The 20,091-nt window shown below is 35.3% G+C and overlaps 5 protein-coding genes across 10 annotated transcripts; 2 read left to right on the forward strand and 3 right to left on the reverse strand.

Annotated features, from left to right (window-relative positions):
* The first annotated feature begins 791 nt into the window (after positions 1–791).
* On the forward strand, positions 792–3,847 carry LOC106656103 (peptide-N(4)-(N-acetyl-beta-glucosaminyl)asparagine amidase). Of its 3 annotated transcripts, XM_014376775.2 has the most exons (8): positions 792–1,028; positions 1,130–1,305; positions 1,386–1,697; positions 1,769–2,067; positions 2,136–2,330; positions 2,412–2,586; positions 2,674–3,105; positions 3,169–3,847. In XM_014376775.2, exons 3-8 carry the CDS (start codon positions 1,473–1,475, stop codon positions 3,754–3,756), a joined length of 1,914 nt encoding a protein of 637 aa, XP_014232261.1. In that variant the 5' UTR covers positions 792–1,028; positions 1,130–1,305; positions 1,386–1,472; the 3' UTR covers positions 3,757–3,847. The 3 variants fall into 3 exon arrangements, with proteins under 3 accessions (XP_014232261.1, XP_023317330.1, XP_023317331.1); XM_023461562.1 differs by lacking the exon at positions 792–1,028 and having other exon boundaries at positions 1,035–1,305; XM_023461563.1 differs by lacking the exon at positions 792–1,028 and having other exon boundaries at positions 1,035–1,305; positions 1,389–1,697.
* On the reverse strand, positions 3,757–8,723 carry LOC106656074 (tyrosine-protein kinase hopscotch). The gene is made up of 12 exons (XM_014376721.2): positions 8,374–8,723; positions 7,989–8,296; positions 7,551–7,913; positions 7,270–7,473; positions 6,913–7,190; positions 6,460–6,814; positions 6,094–6,375; positions 5,864–6,017; positions 5,447–5,801; positions 5,038–5,363; positions 4,607–4,947; positions 3,757–4,535 (listed from the first exon to the last, which is right to left on the reverse strand). Exons 1-12 carry the CDS (start codon positions 8,473–8,475, stop codon positions 4,100–4,102), a joined length of 3,504 nt encoding a protein of 1,167 aa, XP_014232207.1. The 5' UTR covers positions 8,476–8,723; the 3' UTR covers positions 3,757–4,099.
* Positions 8,724–9,066: 343 nt separating this feature from the next.
* Positions 9,067–10,090, forward strand: LOC106656105 (copper transport protein ATOX1). 2 transcript variants are annotated; one of them, XM_014376780.2, is made up of 4 exons: positions 9,067–9,256; positions 9,484–9,551; positions 9,621–9,696; positions 9,764–10,090. In XM_014376780.2, exons 2-4 carry the CDS (start codon positions 9,540–9,542, stop codon positions 9,892–9,894), a joined length of 219 nt encoding a protein of 72 aa, XP_014232266.1. In that variant the 5' UTR covers positions 9,067–9,256; positions 9,484–9,539; the 3' UTR covers positions 9,895–10,090. The 2 variants fall into 2 exon arrangements, with proteins under 2 accessions (XP_014232266.1, XP_014232265.1); XM_014376779.2 differs by lacking the exons at positions 9,067–9,256; positions 9,484–9,551 and having other exon boundaries at positions 9,603–9,696.
* Positions 9,966–11,944, reverse strand: LOC106656104 (POC1 centriolar protein homolog A). Of its 3 annotated transcripts, none has more exons than XM_014376777.2 (7): positions 11,856–11,937; positions 11,742–11,766; positions 11,308–11,663; positions 11,027–11,237; positions 10,762–10,961; positions 10,398–10,548; positions 9,966–10,335 (listed from the first exon to the last, which is right to left on the reverse strand). In XM_014376777.2, the coding sequence occupies exons 3-7, from the start codon at positions 11,644–11,646 to the stop codon at positions 10,322–10,324; spliced, it is 915 nt and encodes a 304-aa protein (XP_014232263.1). In that variant the 5' UTR covers positions 11,647–11,663; positions 11,742–11,766; positions 11,856–11,937; the 3' UTR covers positions 9,966–10,321. The 3 variants fall into 3 exon arrangements, with proteins under 3 accessions (XP_014232263.1, XP_014232264.1, XP_023317332.1); XM_014376778.2 differs by having other exon boundaries at positions 11,742–11,769; positions 11,856–11,911; XM_023461564.1 differs by having other exon boundaries at positions 10,004–10,335; positions 11,308–11,766; positions 11,856–11,944.
* Positions 11,945–12,256: 312 nt separating this feature from the next.
* LOC106656311 (transcription elongation regulator 1) lies at positions 12,257–20,091 on the reverse strand. The gene is made up of 17 exons (XM_023461594.1): positions 19,450–20,091; positions 18,741–19,017; positions 18,583–18,669; positions 18,279–18,509; positions 17,821–18,196; positions 17,507–17,737; positions 17,204–17,419; positions 16,841–17,123; positions 16,509–16,762; positions 16,271–16,434; positions 15,984–16,192; positions 15,748–15,898; positions 14,064–14,447; positions 13,704–13,787; positions 13,082–13,594; positions 12,705–13,006; positions 12,257–12,634 (listed from the first exon to the last, which is right to left on the reverse strand). The coding sequence occupies exons 1-17, from the start codon at positions 19,695–19,697 to the stop codon at positions 12,631–12,633; spliced, it is 4,014 nt and encodes a 1,337-aa protein (XP_023317362.1). The 5' UTR covers positions 19,698–20,091; the 3' UTR covers positions 12,257–12,630.

Below are 20,091 nucleotides of genomic sequence, written 5' to 3' on the forward strand. Positions count from 1 at the left end.
TACGCACACACACACACACACACGAGAGGTGCAAATGAAAAGTTCGAAGCTCGCGCGCGCGACGCGACCGATCGTATTATAATTGCTCTCGACTGTGCAGTGGCCGAGCATTATTGCGCGCACGCTAAAATGTGCACGTAACGATCTCAAGCGCGCCGCTTAGAGTAATATAATGTGTGTGTCCGATCGACCGATCGCTGATCGCGCCCATACGCGCGCTCCTTTGCATAATCGTTTTTTAAACTGCACACACATGCATGCTCTGCCCCGCTCGACGTTATGCAACAGCCATCTTTTTGCCGTTTTTATGGTACTTATAATACTTGTACTTTTTTGACAGCCAAGCCCCGCGCGTATACGATTTTCTTTGAGTATACAAAAAAAAAAAAAAAAGGAAAAAGAAAGAAGTCGAGGCGCGCGCGCGTGATCGGTCGAGAGAAACGCATACGCGCATGCCGATTTCCTTAAAAGAGAACTGCGCGACGAAGAGATATACACAAAACGAGTCGAATTATATATGGCGCGTCGCGCTGCAGCTTTCCTCGCATGATCTCGCGCGAGCGAGCGAGTGAGCGATGACGAAATACCGCGCATGCACATACATAAACTCGATACATCTCGCAAGCAAGGACACACACACACATGACATGAAAGCCCCCGTGCATATGAAAGCAGTGCAGATTATTGCTACAGGTTTATGGCTATGGCACGCTGCACCGTACATACTACTGCAAGGCACAAAACAGCTTACAGGCCATCGCGGCTCTGAGTCATTCGGCAGATACCGACTGGCGAACGACCAGTGCGGACCTATAGACAGCAGCGTACAGAGCACAGCTCGTTGCTGATTATCTCTTTACCTCGGATTAGCTCATTCGAGCTTATACTTCTCCTTTTTTTTTTCTTTTGAATAATCGTTGACTTACAGCATTGAATTCGCCGCCGCGCCTCCGCTGTGTGTCATCCGCAGTCGCTCAGAGTTTTTGCGACTCGACCACGCATGCGTTCGTCCGCGATCTCTATTACACGTAAGTCACACTTTGTTTTGATTATACTTTATGCCACAGACTATGTGTTTGCGTTGTGGAAACATCCGATGACGGCCCACCACCGGCACTCTCGATTTCAGCTCTCTGTAGACGTCAAAACATCTGTCAAATTAACCCACAAAATTTTGATTTTGGTGCTGCACCGAGACGAGACAGAAGAATCCGCTCCGCCGACTCGGCTTTGTTTACTTCCGAATTTTTAGCTTCTGCTGCGCTCGCGGCGACCCACGGGCGATAAAAGTAAAAGGACAGCAAGGTATTATAATGTGTATACAAAACAAACGTTCGAATGTGCAAGTCATCCTTTCTAATTTTTTTTCCATATATTTTTTTTAGCAGATCGAGCTTGCACACGTACTCGTGTTGGGTTCACTTTCTATTTTAGATACTCGGCGAGAAATTTTTGCTAACGAGCACCCGTTAATGATGGCTAATAACTTGAAGCATTGCGTTTTGCTTCTCCATGACAATGAGGAACCTGTCAAGCAAGAGGCGGTCAAAGTTCTCCTTAAGATGTGCAATAATATTATCAAAAATCCCAAGGATTCCAAGTACAGGAAAATTTTCCTCAGCAATGCTGTTGTATCGAAAAAACTTCTTCCAGCCAACGGTGCTATTGAGTGCCTTTTTGAAGCTGGTTTCATAGAGGTACTTTTTTTTTTCTATAAAATCAAATGCATAATTAAGACTGCTTTGAATATGAGATTATATTATTTTAGAACGATGATGGATTTTTATTACCTCTAAACAATTCTCTTACTGGAATTAAAGAACTCTTTGAGCTTTTGAATAACTTGTCAAAACCGAAAAGTGTGCCTACTTCTATTACTAAACAGAATTCTACCACAATAGATTTCGAAGAAGAATATCATAAAATAGGATTTTTAACAGAAATGATGTTACACTTCAAAAATGTAATAAGATTCGAAGATAAAAATCTCCAAGAAAAAGTCAAATCAATTGTGCCAATAATCAAGTTTGAAATCAATGCAATGCAAAAACTTAGAAATATTCAAAAGTAATATAAACTTTTAAAATAGTTTTTGTTTTTTACCATGATACTAACATAAAATTTTTTTGTTTTAGAGAAATTAAAATTACCAAAGTAGACGATGACATTGTGATTGAAGATTTGATATTAAGTGAATTGATGAGTTGGTTCAAAAACTCATTTTTTCAATGGGTCAATAGCCCAGAATGTGATAAATGCAGTGGTGAATGTTCTTATGATCGTTCAATAAAATCTAATAATCCTTTAGTATCAAGAATTGAAATTCATAGGTATCATATTTTATAATTAATCATCGTTCTGTTAGAATGTCCAGAAATAAAATATTATCTAATAATTTGTAAACAATTAAGGTGTGGATCTTGTAACTATGAGAACAAATTTGTCCGCTATACGCATCCAGAACCACTATTATATACTAGAAGAGGTAGATGCGGAGAATGGGCTCTAGTTTTCACACTTATTTGTAGAACCATGGGATTTGATGCTCGGCTTGTTCATGATTTTACAGATCATGTTTGGACAGAAGTAAGTTTTAACTTATTATGATACCTAAACTCAATAAAATATCAAAGATTGCACAGAATTTACATTTCATTTATAATTTTTCATCAGGTTTGGTCAGTGGCTCATAATAGATGGATTCATGCTGATGCTTGTGAAAATGTTATGGACAGCCCTTTAATGTATGAAAAAGGTTGGGGAAAAAAATTGAATTATATTATAGCATATTCACGAGATGAAGTACAAGATGTGACCTGGCGTTATACACAAAATTACAAAGATGTATTAAATCGCCGAACGGAGTGCTCGGAAGAAACACTAATCAAATATATAGATAAGCTGAACAAAAAGCGACAAAATGCCTCAGATTATAGTGCCGTCAGAAAAAATTTTGTTATTAAACGCAGAGCACTTGAACTTGCTGATATGCTGACAGCACCTCCAGGCTGCAAAAAACCATGTGAAGAATCCATTAATGAATCTCAATATGGTGGTAGAACTTCTGGATCATTAGCCTGGAGATTAGCAAGAGGAGAGATGGGAGTAAGTTTGTTCACTTAAAAAAACAATTAATTGTAAAAAATGTTAATTTGTTGAATATTTTAGGGTGGGCCAAGTGAAAAAACTGTATGGAATATTCCTACAGGAACAAAGGAGTTTGAGTTAACTTATTTTATTGCTGGTGATAAATACATTGCTAAAGATATTACAAATGATAAAATATTGTTGGAAAAAAAAGGTTGGCAAAATGGTGTTGATCACACAGAAGGTGGAATTTTTCGAAAAGAGGAATTAGATTGGAAAATGGTTTACTTAGCAAGATCAGAGAAATCTTCCAATGGGCTAATCGTTTGGTCTTTTAATGTTGAAGACAGTAAAAACATGTGCATAGAGAAGATACATTTCCAAGCTACTGTAAAAACTTTTAATAATGGTAAAGTTGTTTGGAAAGCCAAGGGTATTAATGAAATGAATAATGAAAAAGAGTATACTGTCAGCATTCCAAATTGTGAAAACGTAGAGGTAAAAGATTTAAAAAGTGCAATAAAGCTCAGTATCAATGCTTCACTTTATGGTGGAGAAGGTGACTCTGCGTGGCAACATGCACAACTATTTAGAACCAGTTTAAAAGAAAATATTAATGCTCCATCAATGGTTATAAGAATAAGTTTATCGAAAAAGCTAAAAACATAATTAATAACGAAGTTATTTATTGGTTTGTAGTACAAACTTTGTACAAAATGTAATAAAGATAATTCATAAATATATATGCAAGTAAATGAAACTTAAAATTATTTTTTATTCTAATTCCATTCACTGAGATAATTAATATCGATGATTACATTTCACTAAAAACTTCTTTCATGAACCGATCACATAAAGTACGTTTGATTTTATAGACGTATAAAATCAAAAACTTGAATACGATGCATTTTATACATATTTACATTTTATATTAACTAATGAAAATTATAGATAAAAATATTATACCTATCAGTCTGAAATCTCATAAAAAATGTCAAGCCATCAAACTTCATTAACGCCGTTGATTTTTATCGTTATTATTAGTGAGATTGATCTGATCTTCTTCATCGCCGTTTACACTATCGTCCGCGTCATCCACTGCATCAGGATTTATAATTTTTTTAAGTATTTTAGTTAAAGTTTTAAAACAAGGGCGTTCGTGACTAGAAAAATTCCAACACGGAACCATGATCTTGACGTAAATTTCTTGTGGGCAGGTTCTCGGACAGGGTAATCGTGAACCCTTTTGCAGTGCTTTATATAATTCCATATTATGTGTCGAAAAAACACATTGACTTTTGTCAATTGAATTTTTATTATCTTTACTGACAAATTCTGGTAATAGTGGATCTTCGCCGAAGCTAAATATTTCAAACAGGGTTACGCCGTACGACCATACATCCGTGCGAGGTGAAAATCGGCCCTCTATCAAACTTTCTGGGGCATACCTGTAAGTAGAACGTAAAATATCGTAAAATATTTATTAACACTAATAATCATATATTCTTCAAAACCTTACCATTTAATGGGTAAATCTCGATTAGTTTGTAAAATGTAGTAATCGCTTTTGCCACTAGTAACTTGAGCCAAGCCGAAATCGCTAATTTTCAAGCGATTATCTTCGGCAACCAGGACATTTCTAGTAGCTAAATCTCGGTGCACTATATTTTTAGAACCAAGATATTTCATACCAGTAGCAATATCGAGAGCAAAATTAAGTAAAATCTTTTCGGTTAGACTCTCACGATGTATGGCCAAGTAGCTCTGAAGAGATCCATGTTTTACATATTCCATTACAAGGCAGACTTGAGGCTCCGAAATTACACCGATGATACCAACAATATTCTGATGTCTGAGAGTCTAAAAAAACAGATAGATTATGCGATTTTATAGAATTTTACACGTCTCACAAGAATCAAATTTGGAGAAAAAAATTAAAGCGATAAATACCTTCATGATCGAAATTTCTCGCTCGAAGTCCTTTATGTCATTTTCGAGAGTATTCATTTTCAGCTTTTTTAAAGCTACCTGAGTGGGATCAGCATGCATGTCTTTTTCGATTATGCCCAGAAATACCTCGCCATAGAAACCCTGACCTATTTTACCCTGAAGAATGACGGTGCAATCTTGGTCGAGCTCAAAAATGCTCTGCATCTGTCCGAGTAAGGTCGTGTCGGTTTCTTCGACCTCGTGCTGTCTCGTCCACCAGTCAAGATCTTCCGCAGTCAAATCGTCCGCGTCAAAAGTCGAACTACCCCATGGTGCTGCTATAATGGCTGCAAATATTTTGTAAGATTGAAATGAATAAAATGTAACGACCTAGTGTTACTGTTTAAAAATAATTGGAATGTTAGCTTACTGCTTGCGGTACTGTCAGAAGTATCTTCCCAGGGCAACAAAGTCCTAGTGGTGTAGACGCTACTGTTTCTCGAGTCTCCATCGGTCGACGCGCTATCCACACGTTCCTGATTTATCTCAGCCTCGTGCGCTAGTATCGTCGATGCGTTACTCAATCGTTTCGGGTAAGCTACCGCGTAATCGTGATTACGATTGACGTTGTAAACTTGATGCTTTATTTGATTGATATCACGCATTATAGCGTGGGGCTGTTTCCTTGTGCCCTCTGAAATTTCGCACCAGCACTCTTTCATGAGTCGGTAAACTTCGGGCGGACAATCTCCAGGTGGGGGCAGTCTTTTACCAGATGCGTAAAACTAAAAATCAATGAAGTTAAGTTAAGTTCACGTTTTCAACGATTTTTGAATGAAAGAATTACCTTTTTAACTGATTCTATGTCTCTGGTAGGTGGCAGTACCGAACCCCTAGAAAATATTTCCCACATTGTGGTACCTATTGCCCAAACATCAGCGAAGGTGCTACGTCTAGCTGTATCTGGATTCGAATAACACTCTGGGGGCAACCAATGAACACTGCAAAACAAATCTCTTTTATGCTCAATTGTCCACATTTTCATCTCAACATTTAAATGAAAAAAACAATACGTACTCTGATGGTTTGTAAACAAAAATTCCTGGATCTACTAATTTGACAATAAAACTATTATTAGTATGTGCATGCACCATGAGTTTGCGGCAACGTATGTTGCCGTGGATTACTCCATTTTCTTCCAAGTGCCAAACAGCAGTGGTAAGAGACGCAGCAGCCTCGACAAGGTCAGAAATACTTATTGATTGAGGAGGATTGGTGCGCAAGTAAACGTCTAGCGGACCTAATTTGACCAACTCAAGTAACATACCAACTGATGGAGACAGAGTCACACCATACAATCTGTAAAAAAATTTTAAACGAGATATTAATGCAACATAAAAATATTTTGTTTTCACAGCCAATTTTATCTAATTAGTAACGTACCTTACTAAGGCACTCGATCGCAGTTGTCCCCATTTTTGAGCTAATTTCAAAAATTCTGGAGTGAACTGGCTTTCTTCATCCTTTAGCAACTTCATTACAGTTTCTATTCTTTTTCCTTTAGTTATTCTCCACATAGTTTTATAAAGAATTGTAAAAGGACCAATACCGGGTGAATGTTTGTAGCGTTCTAAACTTTCTTTACTTTTTGCAAATGGTTGAGATTTGTAAACTTGTAGTTCTTGTGGAGATATGACGGCCGGTCTTTTATCCAAAAGTTCTGCAATAGCTCCTTCATCAGCAAGCAAATCTCCACAATTTTGCATAGAAGCACATATCAGTAGCAAAGGTGACTTATCTACAAAGAACAAAATACATTTTTTTTATTTATATAAAAATTATGAATTAAAACATTAGTCAAGTATTTATAAATGTGATAAATAACATTAAACATACCATATTCAGAGGGAGGTAAACATTCCTTAAGATAAGGAGCTTTGTTTGGATCTTTATGTAATTTTATAAATTCAGCAATTGATTTATAACGCTGATATGTATCTGATAAAGCATAATCATCAGGACCAATTTTTTCAATTTTTCTAGTTCTTGTTTTTCCATCTTGACCACACCAATCCACGTAATAAGTGTCATATTTTGTTTCGCTTTCTCTTAAAATAAATGTTCCTGCTCTATTTGATCTTTTTTCATCAATTTTTGCATATGAAAATTCGCCACTGTTGAAAATTATAACAAAATATGAAGTTTTAAATTAAGATATATTAGATACAGCAATTTTGCTTTCAAAATTCTTACCCAATTGGTCCATGACATCGTAATTTATTAAGTCGTTCTAAACTAGGAGTAATAGCATCAACACAAAGATTAAAAGTCCATTTAATTGTCAAACGGTAATACCCATCAAGAGCAGATACAAAAGATCTGAGGGCAGAATCTGATTGGAACCTTAAATTAGCAGGTACTCCATTTTTTCTTGACACTTCGATAGTATGATTCAAACTACAATTGAAAAATTGGATGTAAATGAATGAGAGTGATTTTTCAGTAAAAAAAATAGAAAGGTAATTAACAAATACCGCATCGAAATGAAACATAGTTCTTCTATAGCACACAATGTGGTCCAGTCAGGTGTAGGAGCATCCATTGAAGAGTAAGTAATTTCAGACGCATTAACCCTTATTGCAACTCTTATTATAGATTGGCCCTGTCTAACCATTATAGCTCTGAACTCTTCACGTAAATAATTTGGAGCCATATTTTGAAACTGGTTCAAATACTGTTCTTTGACATACGAAGCATTCAATTGTGGTATTCTATTCAGTGCAGCAGTAACAGGCTTTTTCACGAAAAATGCATGTTTCTTCATGTACTCTTTAGGTATATACTTTTTATAATCCGCTATGATTGCTTCACGAGACATATCTTTTTCCATCATAACTCTGAAGTGATAATTAACAAAAATACAAAAATTAATATTCACTTAATACATTTTTAAAATTATCATCAAAATTTACCTGCACATGTCTGTTACTCCTAAACCTATGATTTCTTTTTTATGCTTTTCGTACACAATATCTGGAACTTTACTCAATAGCACATCACTTTTAGCTTGTTGAAAATAATAATCATACGCTCTGTGATCAATTTCTTTCAATGATTGAAGATTGGCAGGTTTGAATCTTAATCGAAAATCAAATTTGTTCTTTGATTGTGCATCTAGTTTACATGATGCATGCATCCATGCTGTTTCATTGTTATTTAAGTGTTTTCTAAGGGCAAAAAGATGACGTGCAACAGGTCCTATTCCAAACTGTTGGCATATCTGTAAGAAAAATGGAAATATGAAGAATGATGTCTAGCCCTTCATGTCTTTCTGTACCAAATGATGTAATTTCTTACCTTGATGCATAAATCTTCAGCAGTCCAACCGTTAGAGAAGGCAACGTTGATAACCTTCAAATCCAATGCAACGTAAACAATAGCGATCTTTTCGTTATCCATTTTAAATGTATGATTTATATTCAAGAATCTTGTATTGTAAACGTTTGCATCACTAAAATTGATCAATTTCAATTGGAGTTTACTACTGGCTCATGAGGTTTTGTTTGGCTTTTTGTGGAGTCCACACTGTCGACACTGAAGAATGAGGACTACCGAGAATTTATACTGCGTTTGACGTTTGTGTAGTGTGTACTGTTCTATGTCAATGCGCTCACAACAGAGAGCTGCACGTATCGTCCAGCAACTGTCTTTGCGGCGGCGGCTTACAAAGCTAGCCTATGAATGCGCATAGCGCATCAGCGCATTTAGGGACCCTTTTCAACTTTTCAAGTAAATTTTAAAATCTCACGCCATCAAAAAAATCGAAAATTTGTGGTTCGTATTGTGAATTTTGTCGAAGTAGGCTATTTTCCTTCAAAATGATTAATCCCATCTAAGCTTCTGTCTAAAGTCTTCAAACTGCATCGATTTTTTAATGTTTTCGTGTGGAAGTCACTAACCAATCGGTACTGTCAAATTTAAAGCTCCAATTGTGTACGCGCGTTTACGACGATTCATGACTTGATCGCGAAACTCATATGACAGACACGTAGTAATATCAGCAACAGTAGGTAGTGGGGCATTTTTTGCAGAAAAAGTTTCATGCCAGCGTGGCTTCGGTGCAGGTTTCATGTTTTCAAAACACATGACCACTTACCACGTCAAAATTGCTTAGTTTGTTCTCAAGGCCCGCTTGCCTCAAGATCTCGACGAAATTCAACTCCACGTAATCGACTCAAATGTAAGAATTTAAGTTTCATTTAATTTTTATAAAATTGACGAAGGTTTACATAGTTAACGTGCATGTTTACATAGCAGTCATTAAAAGCATCATTCAATAAGTTTGCCGCGTTTGTTAAGTGATTTAAAAGATTTAAATGTGTTATATTAAAATGTTTTTGACATAATAATTAGATAGAAAATTGAATAACGAAATTCATTACTAACGCAATTGTAAACTTTTTTCAGATCAACCTTCAATTTTTATTATATTTTGGTCACTTTTGTGATTACTGCAACATACCATGGCTGAACAGGTGACTATTCTTATCATGTATACATTGCTCATTACACTTGAATGAATTTTCATGCTATCATTTTTGCAGACATATGAGTACGATGTTGCTATGTCTTGTGAAGGATGCTCAAATGCAGTCAACAGAGTACTTGGCAAATTGTCAGGTAAATAGAGAAAATTTGTGTTATGTTTTTGAAAAAAATCTATGCCTTACACATAATATTATTCCAGGTATTTCTAAAGTTGACATAGATTTAGCAGCCAAGAAAGTTTTTGTAACTACAACCCTAGATCATGATGTGGTCCTAGAAACATTGAAAAAGACTGGTAAAACAACTACATATGTAGGAGTTAAAAATTGATTCAGTTATATTTTCACGACTTTTTTAAGTACATTTTTTACTTACGAATTTTATTTATACATGTTGATAAAAATTATCAAGTGATTTATAAAAATATATTTACATTCATATTTTTTTAACTAATAATTCTACGACTGATAAATTATTGTACAATATGTTACGAAAAATAAATGTAATAAATATTATGCACAATTAAGTAAGTTGAGATACATATGTATGCTCTAGATCAGCAACTTTTTTGTCTATTTCATTAATTTGCTGATTGAAAAATTCAATTTTTTGTTGTATAGTAGTTTTAGTTTCATAGTCCTTCCATGAATTTTCAAGTGCAGATATAACAGTGCCGTCAGTCACATTAAAAGTATTAAAGCAGTCATGGTATATACTTTTTTCGCAAGTGGATTCTAATGTATCCATGTCGGAAGATTCAACAGTTATTTCCTGTAATTTTAATTTATTTTCATGTATCATACATTTTTTTAAATCCAATTTGGGCTTTTCACCTTTGTGAAAGTTGGATTTCCACACAAACAATTGACGGTCAACGCTGCCAGAAGCAAAATAATCTCCATCTTGTGAAAATGTTACTGTTGTAACATTACTATTGTGACCCTTTAGAGTATATATTGGTCTACCTTCTAGCAAATCTAAGATCTAGAAAAGTTTGAATTCTTAATCAGTAAAGTGCAATTACAATTATTTTTAAAGTTATTTAGAAACCTCTGCATGGATTTAGTTTGTTTGTCTAAAGTAAAAGATTCTTAAAAACGTATGTGAGAATAAAAAAATATTGGTAGTTAATTGGTTTATAGTATTTTAAGTACTGAAGAATTGGTTTGTTTCATGTGTTGTTAAAAAAAAACTTACTTTCATCGAACCATCTTTAGAAGCTGTTAATATAAATTTGCCATTGGGATGAAATTTGATTTTATTTACTGCATCCTCGTGGGCATCATAACATTGTTGTAAAAAGCCTGTTTTCATGTCAAAAATTTTTACTGAACCATCTGTTGTTGCTGCTCCAATAGACACCCCAAGAGGATGGAATCCCACATCAAGATATGATGCTGTATAATACATATTTAAAGATTAAAAGTATTGTCTTAATTCAAATGACTAGTGTTAGTTGTACCTTTCAATTCATTAAATGTTGAGATGCATTTATTGCTAGCAAGGTCCCATATTCTTAGAGTTTTATCATCACTGCATGAAACAAGAAGCTTTCCATCAGGAGAAAATCTAACTTGTCTCACCCAATTAGTATGACCTGGAAATGATTGTAAAAATCGCCTTTGACACACCATCCATAATTTAATATTTTTGTCATCGGAACATGTTATCAACTGCAAACAATATTAAATATATTTAAATAAGATATTTTCAAAGTTATTTTATAAATTTTGATAATTTTACCTTGTGTCCATCCGGGCTAAATTGCACAGCTCTTACAGCTCCTTGGTGGGCTATAAAGTCAAGAGATTCACCTCTAATCTTAGGCACCCATATTCTCACAGTTCTATCTTTAGATGCACTTGCAAATACTTCTCCAGAAGGAGCATAATCAACATCCAAAACTTCATCTTTATGAGCATGGAATTTATATGCCCTTGTTGAGTCTGCTATTTGCCATACCATTAAAGTTTTATCAACACTGCTGGACACAATTTTTTTACTTTCTGGATGGAACGATAAACCCGTGATTGTTCCACTATGGCCTTTGTAATGTTTTTCTACTACAGGATCCAAATCCATTTCTACCAGAGCAGAGTCTTATTTCAAAAGATAGAACAATGGTTTTAATAACACAACATTCAAGTCGTAACTTCTAATATGAACAAATCTCTAACCTTCTAGATATTTTAACGAACTCAACTGCTTGAATAATAAAAGAAAAGCAAAAGGGTATATTAAAAAACTGTTACTCAAAGAATTTCATTAATAATTCCCGATCAATTATTTACCGGTAAGATCCAAAATTTAAAATACCATACGAAAGTGTTAGCCGCTTGTAAACACACAGCGCAAGTTTGATCCGTTACTTAGATATTTTGAAAATAACAAAGCGCAGTGCGGATGCGCAGTAAGAATTCTGGACTGGAGTCGGAGAACGGATAGGATCTGTCATTGATATGGCGACGTCAGAGCATGACACAAGTTAAATGTATGTTTTCATTATGAGTGTAGCTTTCCCCTGAAATAGCCACACTCTTTCATGATAGGTAATTTCTTCTGAAATTCAGTCAAAAAAATGGGATACAATCAAATAGTTATAGAGATGAAATAAATCGGGTTTTTGTTTGAAAATCATTTTTTATTGTATTAATTGTGATAAAATGGAAAATAGAATTTTTAATCGCTATCATTTAAAATGTTGTAGAATAACGTATTTTTGTTCATTTTATTAGCTATACATCTGAGTACAGAATGATTTTCATATCATACTTTATTTATGGTGACTCTCAAATATCAAAACTTTAAATTATTACTTTCATAAAGTAGCAAAAAAATTGAAGCTAAACCTACACAAGTGCGCACAATTATAAAAGTTAACAAACTTTTACTTTGATAATAAATATATACACTTTTTTTAATAGTTAATTCACATATTTATGGAGACAATCATACATGCATGTCTAAACAACAGCGATGAACGTTTCAACAATCTATAAGTCAGTGCGGTCCAGCAACTCTTGTGTTCAGAACGCCTCGTGTTGTATTAGTAACATTGAAATTTGATTAACTGAAATTTTTTTAATGTAAGTTTATTCAATATCGATTTTTTAAGCATTCAAATTTAAAAAAATCCTTACTTTACGGCAGGTCGCCGCGTTGGCTCAGAAGCAGTTGGAGGCGGAGGTGGTCCTCTTCGCGCCAACTCTTCTAAATACGCCATTAGCAATCGCGACCTTTCCGATGCTGCAGGTTCCAGCACTAAGAATCTTTTATCATTTTTCAAGATATCTTCTATTTCTTGCAAGTGGGCATTATTGTCTTGGACTTTTTTTAGCGTTTTATCCGTTATTAATTTTGTTTCTTGCAGTAACTCTCTGAAATCTGCCTTAGCTGCGACCAATTTATCCTTAATGTATTCTTTGAATTCTTTCTCACATTTCTATAAATACAAAACAACCTTTTAGTCATTTAACAATATCAAAATAATTTACAGTATAGGAAAGATTTTACTTACCCTATCACTAGATGAGAATTTTATGTATCGAGGATCCTCTTTTAGCAATTTTTTAACGTCTTTCCAAGCAGCATTTAAATCTGTGGATGCTCCAACCTCATCTAAAAGTTCGCGGAATTTATCTCGCTTTTTGCGTCCCAACTGTTCAACGTGCTCGTTGAACAATTTTTCTCTTTCCTCTCGGTCAAGCGAATCAACCAGTTCCCATCTGTGATCCTTTCGCAATTGTCTCTTAGCCTCCCGCCATGATAAATCGCCATTTCTGACGAGATCGGCCAATAGAGCATTGAAATGCTGCACTGCTTCAGTATGTCGATGATGTTGACGTTCCTTATCACGATCTCGAAGATGTGTGGCCAAAGTTCTTTGGACTTCACGTTCGCGTTCGCGAAGACTTGCTTCGGCACGTCGTTCACGTTCACGTTTGCGGTCTTCTTCTTCGGCGGCGGCTGCGGCCACTGAATCGGAATCGTCGTCATTTTCTTTTTCATCTTCCTCGTGTTGATCAGTGTCCTGTAAAGAAATCATTGAGATCCGTTAAAAATAAGATAAATTCAACTAATCATCAACCAATTAAGGGGATTTAGGCTGTTTCAATTTTTCAAAATAATAAAAAACTTACGTCATTATCTTCTTTGGCAGAATCTTTGTGATTATCGTCTGTGTCTTCGATCTCTCCACTTTCTTTTTCTTCTCCCACATCGTTCTCTTTGATTTCTCCGTCTTCTTCGTCCTTATTTTTATTTTCATTCTTCTCATCATCTTTTTCTTTATCCTTCTCTTTTTCTTTTTCCTTATCCTTATCCTTTTCTTTTTCTTTATTCTTGTTTCGATCTTTACTTCGATCTCTACTTTTTTCTTTGTTCTTATCCTTGTTTTTATCTTTGTCCTTACTTTTTTTATCTTTTTCATGACCGTCTGCGTCTAATTTTTTTTTCTTTTTAGATGGTGCACCGTCTTCATCTCGATCTTTTTCTTTAACCTTATCTTTATCTTTGTGTTTTTTCTCTTTGTCTTTCTTTTCTTCCTTATCCTTGTCTTTATCTTTTTTATCCTTTTTATTCTTCTCCTTTTTTTCTTTTTTTTCCTTATCCTTGTCCTTATCTTTGTCCTTATCTTTGTCTTTCTTTTCTTTTTCTTTCTTTTCCCTGTGACGCTCTTCACGCTCCTTCTCTTTTTCTTTTTCGCGACGACGCTCTTCCTTCAAATCTCGTACATAATCTCGAAAATAGTCTTCTCTAGCGTTCATAGAATCGACGGAACGGTAACGATAGTCCGATTCGAGTCGTTTGCGCCAATCTGCCCAATGAGAATGATGATCAATGTCTTTGTGTTCACGCAGCATCGCGATGAAGTCCTTTTTGACCTGAAAGCAATTTGTAAGTTTTGAAATTCATTCCATTTCTTTTAAATTTAACTAAATTAAAATATTATGTTTAGTTATTATAACCATCACAAATATTTATCTCTTAGAAACTCATCAATTAAAAGCTTTTATTACTGGTTCGAATGTTGTTATTAAGAAATAAAACCATGTGATTTATTGAATGATAGTGAAAACGTTAAGAATGAAGTAAACTACAATATATTTTAATATATATGTTGATGTGGTAGCACCGCAAGTACGTAGAAGCTGAAAGAAATTGTTTTTATTTCCACTGAAAGAAAAAAATTATTTATAGCAGCAGATCCTTGGCCTTTTTTCCATTTGTAAAGTGAAAAATAATGACTGAAAATAATGCATTTGATTAACTTGTTTTGAATTCATTAAATAATAAAATAAATTTAGTTCAAGTATGAACTTGATCCATTTTTTCAATTCGTAAAACTTAAAAAGTATAAGTAAACTATCACGAAGTTAAAAAAAATCTAAAATGTAAAAAAATTGTTTTAAAAATTTCTCATTTTTATAGTTCAAAAGTTCCACGTAGAAAATGTAGTTTAATAAAGTTTCAAAATATTGGAGATAAGTTATTCTGATCTTGAGTTTCTTTCTTAAAACCATGATTACGTGTAATATACAAATACCGAATTGTTTTTATCTCACGGTTTCTTTTCCTCTGACATTGAATGATGTTGGAGGAGTTGGACAAGTTTTCACTTCTCCGAGCTTTCTGAAGAGCAATCCTTACAAGCTGGATTTTGATGCCACCATGATTGATTGACTGGTGAAGAGTTCAGAATACATGAGTATACGCGATATAAGTAAGTATAAAAGGGAATATTCACTTCTGTATTAATTTATTTTCAAATCTTTTTTTTTCAGCGAATGTAGTTAGTTTTTTGAAAAGTTTTAGTCAAGACCTCGTTATAAAATTCTTTCAATTTGACTATTAAGTGTTAAAATTAGCGATATGCAAAATTTTTCTTGACTCAAGATTTTCTTTTCCATATATTCTTCATTTTAATAATGAATTTAAAACTAGCCAAGATGTACTGTAGAAAAATATATTAACATACCTACTAATTCTGAAAAAAATACATATTATAATCCTGAAATAAATTAAATTAGTAACTTAAATTTAGGAAAATTTGTTGATGCCTTTTGAACTTACATTTGGAACTAAACGTTTGAACTTTTTAATGTTCTCGAAATGGCGTTTGCGACGCTGAATAAGTCGATAGTAAATTTATAAAAATAAAATTTTATTGAAAAAGTGACTTACCTGTTCGCGTTTAGTTGCTTTTTCTTCTTTTTCACGTTTTCGAACCTCCAACAGATACTCATTGAAAAGACTCTCTCGTTCACGCATTTTTTCAACATTTTTGAATCTTTCATCGCGTCCATGTTTCTGAGCGAAGTCACTGAAGGATGATCTGAAATTTAAATTATAATGTAATTCGAGTTATATGTTTAAAAGTTATGAAATACGTAATAATTCATAGAAATAGTTTGACTTACTTTCCATGAAGATTGGCTTCCTCTAATAATTTTTGAAATTGTTCTTTACGCTCCTTCATTTTATTCCTTTTTTCTCGCCTTTCTTCTTCGGCTCGCTCTTTCACATATTTTTCAAATACTTGCTTTCGCTCTTTAGAAGTCAACAAAAGATATCTACTATCGAAAACAATTTTATGTAATTCTTTTTCCCATGTACTGAACGCTGAAACCTGATAAATAAAAATATTATATTAAATTCAATGATCATTCTTTTTCATATTCACTTTATTATTAGAGTCTGATTTTACCTCTTTTTCTGTCAACATCGCTTTAAAAGATTTTATCCTAGTTTCTAAAGGAACAATGGCTCGTTCTCGAGCGGCTCTAACTTCAGCTTCAATTGCGGCATCTTTGCCTTTATCTATTGAAGTTTTTACTTCTTTTGCACTTGTTTCCGTCTTAACTGGAACAACTATAAGATAAAAAAATTGTTTTTAAATGGTAAATTGACACATACAATAATTTAGAAGTTACAGTCATACAAACCTTTAGAGTCGTCCAATTTTGCTTTTTTAGCGTCAGTTGGTTTGCAGTCTTCATCGTCGCTGCTAACACCGCTACTATCATCAATGCGTCTTATTTCATTTTTTGTTGCAGCATTGCCAGGAGTTTCTGGTGGGCCAGCAACCATTTTATCTACGTCAATTCTATTAAAAAGTTCATCTGGTCTCTCCCAAACTGAAGTTCTAGATGATGGGTTATAGTAAAAAACACGATTATCTCCCGTCCATACTACACACCTGTAAAATTTTTAACCATGAATAAGTATCACACTATGAATATAATGTAAATTTTAATAAACCTAGTTTAAAACTTACCATGGAGTTCCTGGTACTGGGGTACTGGAAACAGGTTTCGATTTATCTTGAGGTTTGGATTGTTCTTTTAAAAGCTCTTCTTTTTTGGCTTTGGATTCAGCTTCTGTCATGTCGGAGTCATTAACTTCGATAGAATTATTAATTTTAGAATCCGAATTCATTTTGGAACCTGGGTTATCATTAATAGAAGTTAAACTTAGATCTGCAGAGGAATTCATCATAACTAAAGAATTAGCATTTGCCGAAGATTCTTCTCTTTGCCGAATAAATGCTGCTTTGGCATCTAAAAATTACAATTATGAATTACACGATTAAATTTGTGAAAAAAAGAATGCATTCAATGCGCATATATGAGATACATACTTTCGAAATCTCTCAAAACTTGAGGTTTTTCCCATACAGATTCGCCAGCTTTACTGTTGTAATAGTAACAACGGCCGTCTGGTGCTCGGTGTTCAGTCCATAACATCGCAGCAGCCACTAGTTCAGGATCTAGCTGCGATATGACGTTTGGATCTTCACCAGGAATAGATTGGGATGGTGCCATTTGTTGTTGCATTGGGTGCATTTGTGGCATGCCTAAATGATAAGTAATTATTCATGATAAGATCAAAATTTAAAAGATTTTAAATGACAAAAAAAACTTTATTTGTAAAATTGTATTACCCCAAGGATTTTGAGGAGGTCCATATCCAGATCCAAACGGTTGGAAAGGTGGAGGCATACCAAATGGGGTACCAGGGGGACCTCCAAAAGGAGGCATACCTCCAAATTGTGTTGGCATTCTATGTGGCATTTGCATCATTGGTGGAGCTTGCATCATTGGATTTGCATTCATAGCAGGAGTAGCGACGATCGGTGTAGCTGATGCCACTGAAGCCACGGGAACGCTAGTACCTAGTTTAATATTCATTACATTATAGTTTTAGGAGATAAAATTATATATTTTGTATTTTAATAACGACTGTAAGACATATTACCGTTGATAGGTTGAGCCTGAGCTGTCTGCTGGTTAGCTGCATCAGACGAAGAATTTGTTGTATCCATAGGCTCTGTTGACCCTGGTGCAGGGTCAGTAGGGGTACCAGTACCTTGAGTTGCTGTACTTACTTGACTTGACTCTGTTTCAGTGGCATTAGGTGTTGATGAGTTCTCTTCCTCTTCCTGCTGGGTCCTTACCTCTGCACTTTCTTCAGCATTAGACTCTTCCTTAGTTTCAGTAGTTTGTGGTTGTTCCTCTTGCTGAGATTGTTGTACTTCTGGTTGAACTTCAGATGTTTGCTGAGTTTGCTGAGTAGCCAATGCATTGGACCCGGTAGTTGGTTGTTTTGATTGTCCATGCACTAATTGCTCAAGCTTAAAAATATGAATATTTATATAAATAATGATATCAATTTATTTTAGGGTTTACGAAAAAGATATATAAATATTTTTTTACCTGATCTTGTACCATGACCTTAACGTTTGGTCCTTCTGGTTTTGTCCATGTTGTGTCACGAGTTCTAATATTATAAAAATAGGATTTTCCATCCTGTGTTTTTGTTTCTACCCATACCTCACCGTTGAGATCAAGACCTGGAATGTTATTTTGCTGCTGCTGTTGTTGTTGTTGCTGCTGTTGTTGCTGCTGCTGCTGCTGTGACTGTTGCTGTTGCGCTTGACCTGGAATCTTTGGTTATGATACGATTATTATTTATGTAAAACAAAACTGACATTATAATTATTAAAATCTAAAAATTTACATTATTCATGTTAGGAGGCCCCATTCCTTGTCCAGGAGGTCCATAAGGTCCAGGACCACTGCCAGGTCCATTCATCATATGTGGTGGCTGAAATAATAATTTTGAATGAAAAAATATGTTTTTATGCATAAAAAAAATTTATGTTATCATTAATTTACCATTCCTCCAGGTGGGTGTCCCATCATGTTTGGTGGTCCCATCATATTTGGAGGAGGGCCCATTGGTCCCCAACTTGGGTCAAATGGTGGTGGTCCTCTATACCTAGGTCCTTGTGCTCCAGGTGGGCAGTTTGGCGGACGTGGTGGGGGTGGTCCATCGTAGTATCCATTATTACCACTCCTATACATTGGGCCGCCTCTTGGTCCAAAACCTCTGCCTCGAAACCTAGGTGGTCCACCTCTTTGTGGAAAATCAAAACCTCCTCGACCTCTGCCCCTGAAATCGTTATCGCTTCATTGTACAAAAGCGATATAAGTATGTTGATTATTTAAAAACTTATAATTTTTTGCAATAATGACAAACTTTTTCAAAATGTAAAGCTAGCACAAAAGTGATTTAAAGTAGATATGTAAACTGGGTAGACTAGTGAAAATCTCCAATATTTTATGAAGCTAGAAACAACATTGAATGTAGACTTGAACTCATAAAAGGAGAATTGAATGAAAGAAAAACAAATGAAAGTGGGGAATGTTGATAGTCAATTGGATTCTTTCATTTAAACACGTCATTGGTATGGAGAGATGAACTGTTACGTATGGCTAGTCCAGTAATAACAATACATCAAAAGATGAGTACAGATTGAGTTCAATCATGTTTGAAGACTTGAGAAGGTAAACACAGTGGAAATTACAAAGCAACTGCACATACCTGAAGCCTCCTCTACCACGGTGAGCATAGTGTCTGTAATCCTCCTCGTCGTAGTAGTAATCATCGGCCTCGTCCATGGGCATGCCGTCCTCAGGGCCGGGCATGGCTCCATCCATCGCTTGCATCTCCATGGGATCCTGGGATGTCGCGGAGGCATTGGGGGTACCGGGTGCACAGGGCGAGGGTTGCTGTTGCTGTTGCTGCTGCACCTCGGCCGCCGTGGCAGCGGCTCCTTCCATCTCCATCATTGCACGGGGGATTAATCGAGGAGCTACTTTGGCAGCTACTCGGGGTCAGGTCGCAGGTGACGACGCGGCGGCTTCACCAGGGATCGCTGTATGGCATGTGTGTGGGTAACGCAAAGAGAAAGATGTAACGCACGAATCTTAACCTGCAAGCGTCGTAATGAACATAACGCGATAGACTCTGTGCGGACTATAATCGATATGTGATGCACGAATACACTTGTAATTAAGATTATAGAAAAAACTTCGGTAGCTAAGCCCCAGGGACGAAGTCGTGTCGTCGCAGTTGTTGATATAGTAACAGACTGGTTGTTTCGTCGTTAATATTATACAGGCGGGTTTGATAACTCTACGCCCGTAGAAACTGTATCATCGTCGGACGAAGCACCGTGTAGTC

This window comes from Trichogramma pretiosum, unplaced genomic scaffold (assembly GCF_000599845.2).
Source record: "Trichogramma pretiosum strain Unisexual culture from Peru unplaced genomic scaffold, Tpre_2.0 scaffold4, whole genome shotgun sequence".
In the NCBI taxonomy this organism is placed as follows: Eukaryota; Metazoa; Arthropoda; class Insecta; order Hymenoptera; family Trichogrammatidae; genus Trichogramma; species Trichogramma pretiosum.

Bases quoted from the DNA above. Each gene is read 5' to 3' on its own strand.
- LOC106656103 (XM_014376775.2), top strand. From the start codon at position 1,473: ATGATGGCTAATAACTTGAAGCATTGCGTTTTGCTTCTCCATGACAAT. The intron at 2,331-2,411 runs GTATCATATTTT...TAAACAATTAAG, and splicing joins TCAAGAATTGAAATTCATAG to GTGTGGATCTTGTAACTATG. The intron at 3,106-3,168 runs GTAAGTTTGTTC...TGAATATTTTAG, and splicing joins TAGCAAGAGGAGAGATGGGA to GGTGGGCCAAGTGAAAAAAC.
- LOC106656074 (XM_014376721.2), bottom strand. From the start codon at position 8,475: ATGGATAACGAAAAGATCGCTATTGTTTACGTTGCATTGGATTTGAAG. The intron at 7,474-7,550 runs GTATTTGTTAAT...TTTCAATTGTAG, and splicing joins CTATGTTTCATTTCGATGCG to TTTGAATCATACTATCGAAG. The intron at 5,364-5,446 runs GTAAGCTAACAT...AAATATTTGCAG, and splicing joins TTCTGACAGTACCGCAAGCA to CCATTATAGCAGCACCATGG.
- LOC106656105 (XM_014376779.2), top strand. From the start codon at position 9,603: ATGCTATCATTTTTGCAGACATATGAGTACGATGTTGCTATGTCTTGT. The intron at 9,697-9,763 runs GTAAATAGAGAA...ATATTATTCCAG, and splicing joins AGTACTTGGCAAATTGTCAG to GTATTTCTAAAGTTGACATA.
- LOC106656104 (XM_014376777.2), bottom strand. From the start codon at position 11,646: ATGGATTTGGATCCTGTAGTAGAAAAACATTACAAAGGCCATAGTGGA. The intron at 11,238-11,307 runs GTAAAATTATCA...TATTGTTTGCAG, and splicing joins TTAGCCCGGATGGACACAAG to TTGATAACATGTTCCGATGA. The intron at 10,549-10,761 runs GTAAGTTTTTTT...AAACTTTTCTAG, and splicing joins CTAAAGATGGTTCGATGAAA to ATCTTAGATTTGCTAGAAGG.
- LOC106656311 (XM_023461594.1), bottom strand. From the start codon at position 19,697: ATGATGGAGATGGAAGGAGCCGCTGCCACGGCGGCCGAGGTGCAGCAG. The intron at 17,124-17,203 runs GTATGTATCTCA...TGTAATTTTTAG, and splicing joins AGTTTTGAGAGATTTCGAAA to ATGCCAAAGCAGCATTTATT. The intron at 16,435-16,508 runs GTTTGTATGACT...TTTATCTTATAG, and splicing joins AAAATTGGACGACTCTAAAG to TTGTTCCAGTTAAGACGGAA.